Raw genomic sequence first — 18,337 nt, forward strand, 5'->3', positions numbered from 1 at the left:
TCACATAGTAGGTATAACAAAAATTAAAAAAAGCTAATTCATTGAATAACATTAGCAGAAACTAGAAACGTTAAATTTTTGAGTTGAGAGCCTGGAATCTAGATAATAATATATTAAGGCTCTCTATAGTTAAACCTATACCATTTTTCTTAGAATTGAACATTTGTTCAAATTAATTTTTTTTTTTTGTGTAGGTGCACTTTTAATATCTATACCTATAAACATGACTCGGTGACCCATGATTTTTATTGAAATATTAATAATTAATCAATTTTTTATGAAACCTGGTTTCATGATCGCTATAATCCAAACTCCATAGTCCAAATCAAAGCCACGGCACTCAGGCGTGTATATTTTGTGTGTGTGACACTTTTCAGACCTCCACGACGTTTGCTTTGCAAACGGCTGTTTGGCCTATATGCCAGCATCAGGCGTGAGCTATATGACTGGAGGATTGGTATTTTGATTTATGTTTTACTTTTGTTTAACTAGGAATGTGCCAAATCGAGGTAGCGAGTATTTCTGGTTAGATGATTATGGTATTTGTGTGACCGAGATCATGGTCTTAACCTTCTCTAACCGAATGGTGATACCGACCTGTCGACTGTCGTGTATATACTATAATAAACATTCGGATTGAAACCGTCACGTTGTAGAACGGAAAATTATTGTTTCAAAATTTAGCCATAATGAGCGTGAGGCAGATATGTTCCATGTAGGCAACACAGTAAATTATATTGCATGTAATAACTTTGCAATATAAGGACCACAATGTAGAAGACACGGTTTAATTTTTTTCCGTGATGACGGATAATGATAATCGTACAAAGATGACGTCATGACGTTTTAAATTAAATTTAGGTTATAATGAATTGAGCATTAAATTACTTCGAACTGTTTATTTGGCAATAGTTCAACCAATTTCATAATATTATGTTATTTCAATCTGGCGAGGCACTTATTCGTGACAGTTATCGTCTTTAATTACTATTTTAATATTCTTAAAAATTAATTATATGCAAGCCATAATAGACTTTATCCTGCATAATTATTATATTTCGAATTTAATGTTTTTTTTTCATAAAAATAACATGGAAAATTGTACATTCTGAATAAATAATCGATTTAATTCTGCTATGTTCAATATTATAGCCAAGTGAACTGACCTATTCACCTATTATCAAATGTATAAGTAGGTAAGATTATTAGTGAATCTCATAATTTATTTAATATTTTAATTTTAAAGCGAGTTATATTTAAAATGCTCATAATTCACTTAAAAATTAAAATATCGTAAAAAACCAACGACAGAACACATTTAATGTTGTTACCTAAAAGTTTAATAATAGGTCAATGCACTCTAATATCAAAACGGACGGCACTCTATTGAAAGTCGAAACTAGCGAACGAAAATTTGCTACCTATGTCGTACGCGTGTAAGACGGAGACATCACATGCGGGTGCCACGTTCTTTTAAACGGATTATTCAGAGCGTACAATTTGCTATGTTATGCGTTTGTAAGACAGAGACAACACATGTGGATTTAGATAGTAACGTACTGTAATGTCCTCTTAAGTTTAATTATTATTCTCCTTTTCTTCCTTACAAGAAGTATTACCCAAATAAATGAACAATATATTATACAGTTATATTATTTCTATCTCTGTACTTTTAATAAATTATCATCATATTAATACATTCTTCGTTATTACTCATTAGAATACGGTATAGAATAAAGTCTGCAGTCTGCAGCCAATGCCCCCCTCCCCCCCCACAAACAGGACTAAATTACGCCACTGTAGTCGTATACTCGTTAGTATACTTGGTTAAGTACTTATGCTTAAGTTATTCTTAAATTTGGACAATTATTATAAGAACTATTGTCATAATCATTGTTATTGTGTTACTTTCAGCATAAAATATTAGGTATAACAATATATGTTAATATAATAACTAATTGGTAGGTATTAAAGTAAGTACTAAGTTGTCAAATTATACATAGGTAGGTAGATATTATTGTTCTAAGTTATTTGTTATGAGTGCATATTGTATGTGTGCATAGTGTGTACCTAGGTAGGTACCTATATGTTTCGATTAGGTAATATTATGTTATACTATAGTAAAGTTTGATAATTTTACTCACACTGTATAATAATATAATACACTATATTATAATATATATTACCTTTAGGCTATATTACAGGCACATCTTACACGTTTTACGACTTTTACGTATAAAATGCACACGGTATTTAGAATAAATTGCATATCCAAACACAATTTACCAACTTAAAATAAATATTTTCATATGATATTTAATTATAATTTATAAGATGAAAATAGTTTCATGGGCAATATAATAGTAATCTATAATATATTATAATAAAGGTATAAGTATAATATGCTTACGTTACCTTGTAAAATAAATTAAAAGCAAGCTCACAAAATGTCAAAATATATGCTAACACAGGTACCTGGCACACAGTTGAGCTGTCCAATCGTAAACTCCCATATTATTATATTAATTAATGTAAATTGTAAAACGTGAGAAACGTACCAATATTTTTATATTTCATACGTCATGGTTGCATTTCGAATAGTCACAATTGTTGCATGATAATAATATATAGGTAACTACATATTCTGTATACACAGTGATTGAGTGATTCATCAAGCATAGGTACTGACCCCTGCATTTTTTCTTTAACAGATAATGCATTTTTACAAATTCTGATTTTTGAAATTTTTAAATATAGGTATTCTAAAACCAAATTTGAAATTCTTGAATTTTTTTTATACTATTATTTAACGAGTTCCCTGTAGTAATACAAATGTCTATTATTCAAATAACAAGTTCCCTTTTTATAATTTAATTATTTAGTAGATATCTAATTGTTTTGAACATTTTGATGTAGTGCTTCCAAATTAGAACCAGTAGACGAGTAGTTTCTCAATTATTCAAATGTTTATACTAAATAGTAGGTAAAGATAATAGTCCTTAAAAATGGTTTTCCAAAAATAAAAAGTAGATGTTATATTTGAGTTAGTATTTATTATGATTGACCATTTTTACAAATTATTAATGTTGATATAGATTGATATTAAATATTAATATTATTAATCATTACAATTTTCAAATCACCCCAGTCCATATTTTTGAATCCCTCATTTATCATGGATCTATCATAGAATTATCCTTATAGTTAAAATACAAAAGTACAAAGTTAAATAACTCCAACTACTATTTCGAATTTTGATTCTGATTTATCAATATTTTCAGAAAAATTATTCATTTCATAATTTATGGTACCTATAGAAGAAAGGTTGTTACTTGAAAAACAGAAGTTTGTATCTTCACAGGAAACTCCATAAGGCTTAAGTACTCAGCACTCAGCAGAAGACAACTAATGCTTTCGAAAAAAATTTTTATTGTTTTTATGTATTTAAAAATTCCAAAAATAATCTGAATCACTCTGTATTTCTTAGTATATTATATTGTGTGGTCGGCTCAGATAAGAAAACATATTATTTTGTTGGGAGATTGTATTTTCAATTTTGCATAAGCATAATATACCTACCTAATATAATTTTTAATTATAGGTATTATGTTTTAAACTTATTTGTCTATGGTATTTTTCACCACCACTAAATAAATCATATAGTGCGTACCTTGGTAATCAGCTTCAAATATAAAAACAACATGCACCCACCTAATTTATGACACATTTAAATATTAATTTTGGTAATCTTCGCCATGATATAGAATTATAGAAAACGAAATAGTATTGGTATGTTATCTGCGTCACACTTTCAATTTAAATTATTGGAATTTACCTGATAAATGTACCGAGCTCACATCAGTTATAACTTATAGCACATACAACGCGAATAAATAACATGAAAAATTGGACAAATAACAATTAATTATAATATCTATATAGGCTATAAACCTATTTCTGATTATTACATAGGTGCTATATGTATATTAAATAAATAGGTTTATAAGTTTATTATGTAGGTACCTAGTAGCATTGATTATACATATAGTATGTATAATCAATGGTTTTAATTAGATACCTATTTAATTTGAGAGTATATTCGCCGATTAAACTATAAAGTGAGACAGAGTTACTTCCCTTTTTATTGGAGAAGTCGATATTCTCTTCTTATTTTAAAATAATCTTTAGTCTTCGCCATAATCAATATTCAATACCTACCTATGAGAAAATCGTTTCTATAATACAATTTTTAAAATACCGACACAATTATAATATATTAGGCAGTGCTCGAATATTGGGAAAAATTAAGCAGAGGAGCTCAATCCAACGATTTAAAAACTGCGTTTCAAGGGCGCAATTACCCAACACAGACCCGTGGGGGCCTTGCCCCCCACACACCCCGCGCTCCTGCCTTACATACATTTTAAATACCACTTTTCAGCAACACATTTTCAATTCCAAATAGGTATAATATATTTTGATAGCAATTACATTGTTACAGGAGAAAATTATAATAATCTTCCTGTTTATTCAATATACTAAATAGATTAATAATTATTGTTTTTGATTCAAGAGACCACATATTTTGATAATTAGTATAAAAAAGTTTTAAAACGAAACTGATAACATTTCATTCGGAACACGATTTAAGATAGTACTAGCACACAACAGTATCTGTGCCTTAGATAATTTACTTGTATATGATCTATGATCTGTGAACTACTGACTATAAAGGCAAAACACAGGGTAATATTATAATTAATTAATAAACTAATATCAAAAGTAATTTTGATATGAAAAATAGTAAAACTTGTTATATAATTGACATCAATATTGAAATCCACATTTTAATAAAAATTATTTCGGACATTAGTTTGTACCGTCCCTCGTTCAAGTAAAAAAAGTTAGTAGGGGTGCGCAAAAAAAAAATAAAAATAGTAGGGGAGCTCCGTCCCCCTGCGCACCCCCCTTCCCCAATTCGAGCACTGATAGTTGGTAATTAATTTATTACACTATATTATGATGCGGGTCAAACTTGTATATTTAAGAATAGGTAGGGTAAGTATACCCAAATTTATTAAACACCCAAATAAGTACTGACGCCCCTGATTTGGGGGTGAATCAATGGATTTTAGTATTGGAGGGGACGTGACATCCACCCACTCAGCAGCTTTGTAGCGAATAAATATTAAATTATTAATACAAATTAGTGTGTCACTCGTGTCGGTCAATTTTCAAAGATAAATATACCCATATTATTGAACAAATAGGAACAAATTGGAAATAGGAAAAAGTCATATAGGGTGTAATGAATAATGATAGATAGATCGCTTGGGCAACGTGGTTCTAATGACTAATTCATTAAATGAATTAAAATTGAAATGACATTTTGACGATCTATCAAACTGTGTAATTATATAATAATATGTATTAATAATTTAAGACTATATTTATGTGTTTTTTGTAATAATAATAATACCACTTATATTAATAATACTAACAAAAACAATAGTTTTAATTAGAGTATTATAAAATCCTACAGTCTTTAGTGAATACTGATAAACGATAATTAAAAAAACATAAAATTATAATATTATTGTGAAATATTATAATATATTAAATATATTATATTTAAATTGGTGTGGCTCCACATTCGTAATTTCCGCCACCGGAATTGAAGCGTTAGTTGGAACTTGGCACGTCACAGTAAGGCTCTACATATTATTATAATCTATAATAGTGCCCTAGTCACAGGAACATAATATTATTAAAAAAAATGTATAAAAATGGAAGTTGTGCTGTTTCACACAGATAGCGGTAGTGCACTACAAATATCATTGGAATACCGAATAATAATTACACCAACCATGATTGTTCTATGCCCCAGCCCCAAGTCACAACGGTAGTCAATCATAGATAATGTATTGTATAAATCTTGAAGACTAGAATATTCTAGACTTCGTGGTATAAATTTATATTCTGTTGTAGTATAATTGAATAATTCACCATAGAACAATAGTACTTTAACAATAGTGGTTTGGAGAACTATAACTGAATACCTTAGATCACATTATATCTATATGATCTACTATGAATACTGATATGCACGATTAAAGATAGTACTATCTATAACCATGTTGATACGTGAAATTGTGATAACTGCTATCTTTCGTTTTTTTATTTTTCTGGGACGTCTTATTATTTATTATTGTTTTGAGACTAGAACAATCCGACGAGTATCAGTCAGCAGACATCAATAATTATTTCAGTATTCGGAATTCGCTATTGCGCTATCGCCATTCAGTATTTCAGACGCTTCTGTTCGTCGTCGTTGTCTTGACGTCCCTGGTTGACGTCCGCTCCACTGGGATTTACTATTATTATTATTGTTGTCTTTACTTTCACTTTTTCGTTCTCTATTAAAAGAAAGACAGTCAGAAGAAAATAAACAAACCAAAATACGTTTCAATGGTCATCTAAACACTGTTGCGTGGAGCGATTGAACCTCCTGACGTGCTGTGAATACGTTTCAGGGTAATTATTTTCCGCACAATATTTCACTAACATTCAATTTGAAACCTTAGAGCCTTGTGCGTGTCTCAATATTATAATAAATCCGAAATTTTCGAATTCAATGACTGGGCTAATACTTAAACGGTCTAATGCATAATTCTTTTAGTTACCAAGCAGGCGAGTATGACTTTAAATGCTTATTAGTAATTTATTGTTGCACATCTATTTGATTCAGAAAAATCGTGAGAATTACATTTACCATTTGATTTACTCTTTTATAACTTAATTATTGTACTTATATTTAGATTGTATCAATTTTTTGGTTTTGAACAAATAAATTCTTTACCTACATATTATTTTCACCGTGCTTGGCATTCAATTGAACTAAAACTTACAGGTGGATACTCGTATATTTATTTATATTTAATAAAAAAAAAAAAAAGAAGGTAGGTAGGCACTTGTATACAGTATACAAGTGAAATATTATAAAATGACATGTTTAAAATACATTTTGTATGGGTAGATCAATTAAATTAATTATTTTTAATTTTATTTACTATTTTAGGACATCAATGTCACCATATTTTATTTAAATTATCATCAATTAATTTGTATTATTTAATTAAAATGCAAGCATAATTCATATGACATATTTATAACATGTACATGATAGGCCAATCGTTTTTCCTAAACCAAATTAATTTGCATAGCATTAAATCTAGTTGTCGGTTGTTAATAATTTAAAATTCTGTTTGTCATAAAACACATAACATTCAGGTGACCTATTTTATGGTAATATAATATTATGCTCTACAATTTTCAGTTTTTATAGATAACTCATTACCTTAGGTTTGTTTTCTAATTATCTTGAATTATTTATAATTTTAAATGTCACTATTTGGTATTTTTTTTGACCAGTTTATTTTCAACGAGGTTTTAATTTTTTCCATGTAGATTTTCACTACATTCCTATTACTATACATGATTCGATTATCGCTTAAAGAGAATACTTTATAGTAAAATTATGAACAACTAAAATAAGCGAGCTTTATATAATAATTTAATACAAATTGGTAGCTTGCAAAGGTCAGTTAAATTTTGCTTCATTCAAACCATTGTGTTAAATATCTCTGGAATAGTTTATTGGCAATAATGCACAGAAAAAGAATAAACAATTTGTTTGATTATTGTTCATAGTTTTAAGTATTGTTTCTTAGGTACTTATTCTTCAAATTGATTCAGTTACAGCTTAAAATTAAAATTAATGTTATGCATTTGTTTTCTTTGCGAGAAACTGAATACTGTTTTGATATTTACAGTATAACTTCAATTATCTGAACTAATTAGGATTGCACCTTGTCTGGATATACAAAAGTACAAATACTGGAAATTGTTTAAAAAAACAATTTTTTTTTGAACATACAATTATATACATATTAATATATATTATTAATTATTGTGTATTACATATTTATTATTATATTAAACATATATGTATTTTTTGACAAAATTATCAATTTTCATTTGACGACAAGTTGCGAAGAGCTTTTCTACAACAAAGTTTTGTGAAACTTCAGATAACATTCGGATACGCTAAATTTAGTTTGGATAATAGAGGGTTTGTATAACCAAGGTTTGGATAATTAAGGTTCTACTGTATATATTATATATTACATTTATTATATAGGTGCTATATACTGAATGCTTTTATATACCTAAGTAATCAAAAATATAATGTAATTTTCATTCTATTCTTTAATTGATAAAACATAAATTATGTATTGCATAATATAGTAGATATTACTATATTGGTGAATTATGCAACTTCTTATGTAAAAATAAAATATTCTTAAAGCAAAAAATTTAAAAAAAAGTTAATGTATTAAATATTAATATTATAAGCAATGATTTATTCCTATACAATATATTAGAGTTAAAAATTATTAATTATATTAGGTATTGAATAATATATTTTAATATAAATCAAGTGTAGAAGTATTACCTAAATCCATAACAATTAACAAATATTATGTTGGTTTACAATTTTGAAAGTATTTTATTTTTTTTTTTCGAGGAAGTAAAATGATTATACATAATATACTTAAATAAATTATAAACAAAAAAAACCTTGATAAAACTACAAGGCTAGCATAATAAACAAGCTAAACCAAATTCAAGTTTGGTTCATCTGGTTTGAGTTGCTTACCTTGTTTTTAGTGTTAAAAGATGAATTTTTTATGTATACATATAATCTCATTAAAAAATAAAATGTGACAATAATGCAGCTTAATGAAGTATACCTATACTATATTTACTATTTAGTGCCTAATACATTTTTGTGGATGGATAAATTTTCGATTGATTTGAATATTATATAACTATAGTTGGAAATATGAAAAATACAATAATTGTATATTTGTGCTTTTTATAATACTTTAAAATTTAAAAATTTCCTTTTTAGATTTTTAATTATCATGGCTGAAGCTCATTCGGCAGTTGCATTTTCATTTTCAATCACTCATGAAGGTTGGGATGTTAATTTTGATCGCGAAGTGCTCCATTTAGTTTGGGCATCTGGAATTCGTTCTTGGAAAAAGCGTTTAGCCAGGTTTAAGGTATGTATAATATTTTAATATTTGTAAGTTGTAACAAAGATATAAATTACGTTTTAAGATTAAAATTGATTTTAATCATTCGTTTAATCTTGAAATTGTTTTTAAAAATTTTAGAACAATGTACGGAATGGAGTTTTTCCAGCTCCATTACAAAGTCTTTGGGCTATGATGGGTATTGTGCTTGCTCTTCGTTATGCCAATAATACTTTTATTAAATATACAGACATTATATTACAATATTTACCCGGGTAAGTGATTGTAATTTGTATTCTATAATTGAATAGAATTTATAATCATTATGTTTCTTATTTTTAGGACATCTTATGTATGGCAAATAGTATCTTGTTTTATTTTATCTTTAACTTTTTGGTTAATATTGATTTACATCGTAAGGTACACATTTAAGATCATGTTAATGTATAAAGGTAATTATTTGAAATCATAATTTGAGACATATTATATATTAATATATTATTCACATATTTCCTTATTAAGGTTGGATGTATGAAAGCAGAGGAGGACATAAAGTGTCTTTACAAACCAAACTTTGGGGCTTAGGTGTAAAATTACTTTCTTCAAAAAGTAAACCATTACTTTACAGCTATCAAGGTTCATTACCAAAACTTCCATTGCCTCCAGTTAATCAAACTATGAAAAGAGTAATTATTTTAAATAGCTAATATGTAATAACATATTTAATTCTTTAGTTATTATTTTTAATATTGTATTTTATTACAGTATTTAAAAAGTGTTCGTCCATTAATGAATGATTCAGAATTTGAAAGTATGGTAAAGTTAGCAAATGAATTCGAAGATGGTATAGCAGTCAAGCTTCAGCGATATCTGTGGTTGAAATCATGGTATTTATTTTATATTTATTTATCTTAAAATGTTATGAGTCATTTAAATAATATTTTATTATAAACTAATTTTAATTATGATTTACTGAATTTTCTTATCTTTAAGGTATACATTTTATTAGTTAAATCATTATATAATTATATAATTATATAATAATTGTTTTATAACCATTATGAAAGTTCTTAAAAATGACCTCAATTTTATTTGATTTGACCATTAAAATTTAAAAAAAAGGATGTTAAGTCAGAATACAAATGAGTGGTGAACGATGAGTACTTGTCTATGTATGTTAATATCAGTGCTAGTGTCATATTATTCATTATAATTCAAAAGCTATGATACATCATTGTTTTCTAAAAGAGTGAATGTAGTTGAGTTAACCTAAAAAATATGTTCAAGAATTTTGTTAAAATTAGGTTTACTTACATTTTATAGTTTTTAAATTACTGGGAAATCAGAAAAGTCCCTTTTTTAATTTTTACTTGGGTTTAGTTATTTATAGATAACATTTTATGAGAAATTTAATTCACTTTTATCCCCTAAACATTGGTTCTCAGAATCTATTCCATAAATGTGTCTTTTTTAAGAAACACTATACATTAACTGTTTTTACTATGCACAAATATTCTTTTAGTTAGGATAAACTTAGTTATATCTTTTAAACTTATACATTTAGGGTGTATCAGAAAGAACTGACAGATATAATTAACTAACTATACTCTGTATACTATAAGAGTATAATATGTAATAATCAGGGCTTGAAAGTTACTTTTTAGCGCTTTAAAAATATGCATTTTAAAACGTCAACTGTCAAGATATGTGCTATAAATAGCACTAAAAGCTTTGGTATAATTGCAGTTTAGCTACCACGTGATTTTTTCAATTTTTTTTTTTTGAAACATGTATTTCAACGAGTTAAGAACGATGGTGCAAAAATAAATTTGCGCAAATGATTAGTTTTGAAGTTATATAGACTTGCGAAGTTCACTATTTTCGGTGTTTTACTCATGTGCACAACGCTTTATTTTAACGCTCTTATATAACAAATTTTTAAATTATTTTATGTTAACTGCGTAATCACTGCCCATATATACTACAACATAACTTACCCTATAACCTACTTAAGGTGGTGTTGCATAGCAAGTCGGGGGATATTTTCGATTTGTGGAGCGGAGCGACGGCGCCGAGGAGTGCAGCGACAAGTGCCGCTAGCTGTGTAATAATCACTGCCCACATTATAAGAGCGTTAAAATAGTGATTTAATAAAAATATATTCTTAATCTAACAATATTATAAAATAATTTGTAACCATAATATTTTTTTTATTTTTGGTAATTAATCATTTTATTTAATTTAATTCTAAAAATTCTAATTTTAATTTTTAATTCTAATATTCTAAATTAATTTTAATTTATGTTCTTAGTATAATTCAACTTCACTATCTGGATCTGATTCATCTGACGCCTGATTATTTAAAATATATTCATAGGTACTCAATTGCGCCTAGCGTATAAACGTAAAATCGCAAACTTCGCAAATGTATAACTTCAAAACTAATCATTTCCGAAAATTTATTTTTATATCATCGTTCTAAACTCGTCGAATTACATATGTTTCAAAAAAAAAAAAAAAAATCGAAATTTCGAGGAGCCGCTAAACTAGATTTGTTCCAAAATTCGAATTAAAAATTGAGAAACATAAAACTGACACATCAAAGCTGTATGTAAGATTACAGGAAAATATGTAAGCGTAAATTCATAAACTTTGAAAGGCTATAACTTCCAAAATAATCATTTCCGAAAATTTAGTTTTACACCATGGTTTTAAACTCGTGTCAGTAATAAAAATCTAAAATTTGTGATAGGTAAAATATACGCGCTACGCGCTGGAGTAGTGTGGTGCGCATGCGTATAAACGCAAAATCGCAAATTTTGGAACGCTATAACTTCCAAAATAATGATTTGTGCAAATTTATTTTTGCACCATCGTTCTTAACTCGTTGAAATACATGTTTCAAAAAAAAAAATTGAAAAAATCGCGTGGTAGCTAAACTGCAATTGTTCCAAAACTTTTAATATGCAAAATTAACAAAATAAAATGTCTTAAACAAGATCAGGGAAGTGTGAAATAAATTTGTATCTTACTTTAGATGTTCAAAGATTTACAAAAAAAAATATGCATTTACTAGAAATTCCGAGTCCTGTTAATAACTAATAACTAATAAGTAACATCTTTTATTTATTTATTTTTTTATCTTTTATTTATTGTTATATAATTTTTTTTTAAATATATATTATTGGATTATTGATAATGATTATGTAGTAACAAAAAAATAGTAAGTATTGATACAAAATATTATATTGCTTAATTAGTTAATTGCATTTGTCTGCTATATCTGTCACATTCTAAATGTTCAATATTATAAATTTATCAATGAAAACAAAATTAGTACCTTGTAATATTTTATTACTAAAAAAGTACTTATCTAAATATATAAAAATGGAGCGTGAAAAATGTCGTTACCTCATCAATTGAGAAAGACCGGTCCGATTTGGCTCAAATTTTAAGATGTTTGTAATTACCAGGAAAAGATTTTTGCCAAAGAAAATTTTAGGAAAATCCACCGGAAAAGTAGGAAATCTGGATCTAAAAAATACAACAGTGGCGCAATAGTGTATTATATATTTGTTGCTATTGGTTAATCGGGCATGTTTGTTGATTTTTATTATTATTTTTTGTATATATATGAATATATGTGTGTAGATTAGACCTCTGGGAAGAAAACAGGCTTATTTAAAAATGGTTAAATTTGGTTTATTTTATTCATCGGATTTCAGTACGGTTAGATTTTGTTAGGTGACGTAATGCTAACGCAGTCCCCCCTCCAGTTATCAATACCACGGGAAAAAAAAAGATTAGGATTTTGTATTAATTGATTATATTAATCTACCATAGGTGGAATACGACTAACTTGGTATAACTTTGATACTTTATAGTTAAATCATACACTTGCGTACAAACAGCACGGGGTCCGCGATTTACCGCAGGTAGATTGCTTACCTGATAATATAGTGCTGCGAATCAGAATTTTTAATCCGGGCAACGGTAAAGTTAAGATAAATTTTGAACGCCATACACCGAATATCAAATAACAATTTGAACAAAGTTTGAGTCATATAGAGTTGGTACATTTAACGGGCGACGAAGTGCACGGGATCAGCTAGTTTAGTATAATGATTAATGAATAATAAACATAAAAGTTATTTCTAGTTTTTTGTAAATAGTAAAATCTTTTTTAAATGCTTTTCTTGTTACGAGTCCCTAGAAATTATTGCATTTAAAAAAATATAAATATTATCTGTTAGAAATCTAGAACTATGAATTTTAATTTTAATTTTAATAAATATTATTTTATTGGTATAATGATTATTATTTAGCTCAATAGATTTTCTTGTTATAATGGTGAAAATTAATCTGTCTTAAGTATTATATTTGTACCTGTGATAAAATGTTGAGATTTGAAATGTTAAAACCAATTACAAAACATAAAAATAAATGATGAACTATTGATTTTAATAGGTGGTCGAGTAATTATGTATCAGATTGGTGGGAAGAATATGTGTATTTAAGAAGTCGAACACCTTTAATAGTTAATTCAAATTTTTATGGTACTGATGCTATAATGTTACATTCAACATCTATTCAAGCTGCTCGCGCTGCCATGATAATTTGGCAGTGTCTGCAGTATAGACGACTGATTGAACGTCAAGAACTAGAACCGGTATTAAAAAATTTACCTGTTAAAAATATAGTACAATATATTATACTTATCAATATTTATACTATGTAGATAAGAGTTCAAGGATTGGTTCCTCTGTGTTCATGGCAATATGAAAGGATATTCAATACAACACGTGTTCCTGGTGCTGTGAGTGATAAAATTGTTCACTATAACGATAGTAGACACATTGTAGTGTATCATGCTGGACGATATTTTAAAGTGATTATCTATAGTCAAAATCGTATACTTCATCCTTGTGAAATTGAAGAGTAAATATTTTTTTTAAATTTAATTTGTTGTGATATTCTTGTGAAAAAAATAATTTTATATTTATATAATAATTTAGACAAATACAATCAATTCTCGATAACACAGAGAAACCATATGCTGGAGAAGAAAAAGTAGCTGCTTTGACTGCTGCTGATCGAACACATTGGGCAAATACGCGCACTCAATATTTTTTTAAGGGCATAAATAGACAAAGCTTAGATGCTATTGAGAAAGCTGCTTTTGTGGTTACATTAGATGAGGTTCCATATGAGTATGATCCTGTAAGTAGTTAATATTAAGTGATTATGATCAATTTAAACAGTAGGTTAATAACAATGATAAGTTATACAATATGGTTTCGATTATGATTTATAATACTTTAAAATATAGTAATAAAAATACAATAATATAATAACAATAAGAGGCTAATACTAAAATATGTTAATGAGGTTTTATTCATTTTGTGCATTCAGATATAGAATATAATATAATTGTATCGTTTTAAATTGGAAAAGGCTTATTATTTTACTTATAGTTTACTCATGTTAATCTAGTATTAAAATATATTTTTCCGCGGAAGTAATGCGAAAGCAATTCCCACGACGCCGCCGGTTCAAACAGAAAAAAAAAAGTATTAAAATATATTATTTTTAATTTAGGAAGATTCAAAAAAGTTGGACGAATTTGGAAGAATATTAATGACTGGCAAAGGATATGACCGTTGGTTTGATAAATCATTTACTTTATGCATTGGATCAAACGGAAGAGTAATGTTTATTCATAAATAAATAATAATGTCACGAGTTTAAACAAATTAATAATTTTCATATCTTTTCTAGGTGGGGTTCAATGCTGAGCATTCGTGGTGAGTGTTTCATAGAATTATTATTATTCGAACAGTAATTGAAATGTTGTGTAGTTTGTATCACGTCTTGTAAATGTTTGAATTAAACGTTTAATGTTTAATTAAAATTTCAAATATTGTTTTGAATTTGCATTTAACAAGCGTTGTTACAGGGCTGATGCCGCGGTTATGTCTCATCTTTGGGAGTTCATCATTTTTGATGAAGCAAAAAAATCTGGGTAACTTAATAGGTCACAGTTCACTGTATTAAAGCCTACATTTTTTTGTATGATATTTTATAATTTTGCTTGCTGGGAATATTTGCATAATTATTTTTAAGGACATGGTACTTCTTTCAAGAAACAACAATAATACATTCTTTGTCATGGTAAATTAAAAACGCATGTCATCATATTTATTTTATCATAACTACAAATTCAAAACATTATAATTGAACTATAATATTAATAATTTCATCAATTTATCTAAATATTGTGATTAAGACAAGCAATAGATAAGGCAGCTTCTATTAATTGTATTACTTGGTTATTGTTTTCATTGATGACAGGGCAGATGCACCGGTTATGGGTCATTTATGGGAACATTTTCTATGCGGCGATCTAGTTGTGGGGTAATAATCCATACAATAAATAAATTAATCCATTACCTTTTTCTAATTTGTGCACACATTACTCATTTTGTAGGAAGCCATCCAATTACATAATTATTATATCACAATTATTAATAATGTGGTTGTAATATTTTAATATTTAATAATTATTAATTATTATTGATTATCATGATTCATAATTATTCATTAATCATTATATAAATTAGTATCAAGTCAATACAATAAACAAAAATAATAGTAATCACACAGTGTCTTGTTATACTTAGTTTATAATTTGATGATGGATGGGTTCCTTTATTTTTGAAAATATATGAAAATAATAACGGATTATGGTTAAATATCATAGGTACATCATTGCATTCTGACAAAATTAAACATCATGCATGTAAAATATTTACACAGTACATACTTTTTAATATTTATCACAATGAATATAATAATACTATTGTATTGATAAAATCAATTAATAGTATTCATTTTGTCAAACATAAAGATATCAAGAAAATGGACACACAATAGGTGCTCCTGAATTGGAACCTCCAAAACCTATAAGGCTTCAATGGAATTTGGAACCAGTGTTAGAAGCTATTGAAAAATCATATCAAGTAACATTTTTACACATTTTGTTTGGGGAGTTAAAGAACTGTGTATTATCATTTATTGCTATTTTAGGTCTCATTAGCCTTAGTAAAAGATATTGATCTGCGTATTTTGGCATTCAGTGATTATGGCAAGGGATTCATGAAAACTGCTAAAGTCAGTCCAGATGCTTTTATTCAGATGGCACTCCAACTGGCATATTATAGAGTAATTTATAATAACTTTTTGATTACATAATAATACTAAATTAATTTATCTTTACAAAAAATCTAACAAAATAGTTTGATTTTATGTTTATAGGACGCTGGTAAGTTTAGTCTAACATATGAAGCATCAATGACCAGATTGTACAGGGAAGGTAGAACTGAAACTGTAAGACCCTGTACTCTAGAATCTTCAACTTGGGTGAAATCGATGTTGGATCCAAATGTTGATGTTAGTTGTTGTCTGTTGACATACATCAATTAAATTTCTACATTTAAACATTCAAACTTCCAATTTATTTATAGACGAACAAACGTATTACTCTATTGAGAGAAGCATGTGCAACTCACCAAAGAGGTTATCAAGATGCAATGTGCGGAAAAGGAATTGACAGACATTTGTTTTGTTTATATGTGGTTTCCAAGTATTTGGAAGTCGAATCACCATTCTTAAACGTAACTAAAACTTAAAATCATTGTACAATTGTTGGTGAAATACTAAACTTTGTTTATACATAATATGCATTATATTATGTGACAGTTTTTGTTGATGTGTTTAGAGCACAAACATAATTGTGTAGTTATGTCTCCAGTGAATATTGAATGTCTAAATTTAATAAATTGTGAAGTCTATTAATATTTAAATTAATTTATAATATTTTTCTCATCTATAGAAAGTATTAAGTGAACCATGGAGGTTGTCAACTTCACAAACACCACATGGACAGACTACTCAGTTTGACTTGAGAAAATTCCCTAATTGCATTTCTGCTGGTGGTGGATTTGGCCCTGTAGCCAATGATGGATATGGTGTTAGCTACATAATAGCTGGAGAAAATCTGGTTTTCTTCCACATCTCGAGCAAAAAAAGTTCTCCTCACACTGTATGTTCATTTAATTTTTAACTTTTAGTTTTGTTTTTAATCGCTTTGTACTGTTTTATAGGATTCAAGTAGGTTTGCCGTTCGTATTACGGAGGCACTTAATGACATGAAATCACTGTATGACGATTGGAAAAGTAGTACAAAACAACCAAGCTCATAATATGGCTATTGACTGCATAGTATATTATATTAATTTGATTTAATCATGGTATTGTTTGAAAAGTATATGTTCATAACATTTTTGTGGTATTTAGTCTTAAGGTTAATTGTTATGAACTTCAACATAATCTCAAATCTGTATTATTTTCAGTAACAAGTATTTTATTTTTAATAACTATTTTTAAACAATATTTTTTTTTGTTAAGTATATTGTTTTTGTGATTCAGTGGTATTTTTGTTAGTTATTGAAAGAAGAAAATTAGTTTAATATTTCAATTTTGTTCGATACATTTCTAACATTTACGAGTTGTTAAATTTACTATTTTAATGTTGACAATTTTAAATGTAAAATATTAATAAGTGATGAAATACTGATAAGAAAAATTGTTATTTTGTTTTGTATTCAAATAGTGGTTTTATTTTTTTATCAAAGTATAAATGAAAAACCATACCTACTCATATTTAATATTATATTGAGCTCAAGTGTTCATATCTCAGATAAATGATATGTGAATATCTTAGATTAGGAAAAATGATTTTTTATCTGTTTTCTTTACATAAATTAGTTCCATATTTATTACTTTATTAGGTATTACATAATGTTAAATATTATAACTATCAGTCATAGCCGGCACTATAAAATGCTTGTTCTAAATGGTTTGAACAAACATATTTTACTTATTAGCTTATAAGACAACGAATATAAATTCATCGAATATTGATTTTATAAACGCTATATGGAATAAATGTTTTTTCTTTTACTCATTTGTGTATGTAATTACTATTTACCTATACATTTTACAAATTATTTTTTATAAAAGAAAATTTGTTGATCCTGACGTATGTTTTTCCAAATAAATTATCTAATAACTGAATTGGATATAATAATGAATAAGACAATTCTTACAGAATCAACAAACTTAACAGACAACAAATGATCATTGCGATTAATTTCAAATGGCCAATTTCAACAATG

General features: G+C 27.4%; 1 protein-coding gene across 2 annotated transcripts; it reads left to right on the forward strand.

Annotated features, from left to right (window-relative positions):
* Positions 1-6,212: 6,212 nt before the first annotated feature.
* LOC100164300 (carnitine O-palmitoyltransferase 1, liver isoform) lies at positions 6,213-18,126 on the forward strand. Of its 2 annotated transcripts, XM_029488698.1 has the most exons (18): positions 6,213-6,534; positions 8,975-9,128; positions 9,243-9,376; positions 9,444-9,553; positions 9,624-9,787; positions 9,867-9,988; positions 13,569-13,770; positions 13,840-14,039; positions 14,117-14,321; positions 14,700-14,807; positions 14,880-14,905; positions 15,058-15,123; positions 16,009-16,120; positions 16,188-16,322; positions 16,416-16,550; positions 16,625-16,774; positions 16,993-17,202; positions 17,264-18,126. In XM_029488698.1, the coding sequence occupies exons 2-18, from the start codon at positions 8,988-8,990 to the stop codon at positions 17,360-17,362; spliced, it is 2,319 nt and encodes a 772-aa protein (XP_029344558.1). In that variant the 5' UTR covers positions 6,213-6,534; positions 8,975-8,987; the 3' UTR covers positions 17,363-18,126. The 2 variants fall into 2 exon arrangements, with proteins under 2 accessions (XP_029344558.1, XP_016664177.1); XM_016808688.1 differs by lacking the exons at positions 6,213-6,534; positions 15,058-15,123 and adding an exon at positions 15,453-15,515.
* Positions 18,127-18,337: the final 211 nt, after the last annotated feature.

This window comes from Acyrthosiphon pisum, chromosome A1, assembly GCF_005508785.2.
Source record: "Acyrthosiphon pisum isolate AL4f chromosome A1, pea_aphid_22Mar2018_4r6ur, whole genome shotgun sequence".
Lineage (NCBI taxonomy): Eukaryota > Metazoa > Arthropoda > Insecta > Hemiptera > Aphididae > Acyrthosiphon > Acyrthosiphon pisum.

Bases quoted from the DNA above. Each gene is read 5' to 3' on its own strand.
- LOC100164300 (XM_029488698.1), top strand. From the start codon at position 8,988: ATGGCTGAAGCTCATTCGGCAGTTGCATTTTCATTTTCAATCACTCAT. The intron at 9,788-9,866 runs GTAATTATTTTA...ATTTTATTACAG, and splicing joins TTAATCAAACTATGAAAAGA to TATTTAAAAAGTGTTCGTCC. The intron at 14,040-14,116 runs GTAAATATTTTT...ATAATAATTTAG, and splicing joins CATCCTTGTGAAATTGAAGA to ACAAATACAATCAATTCTCG.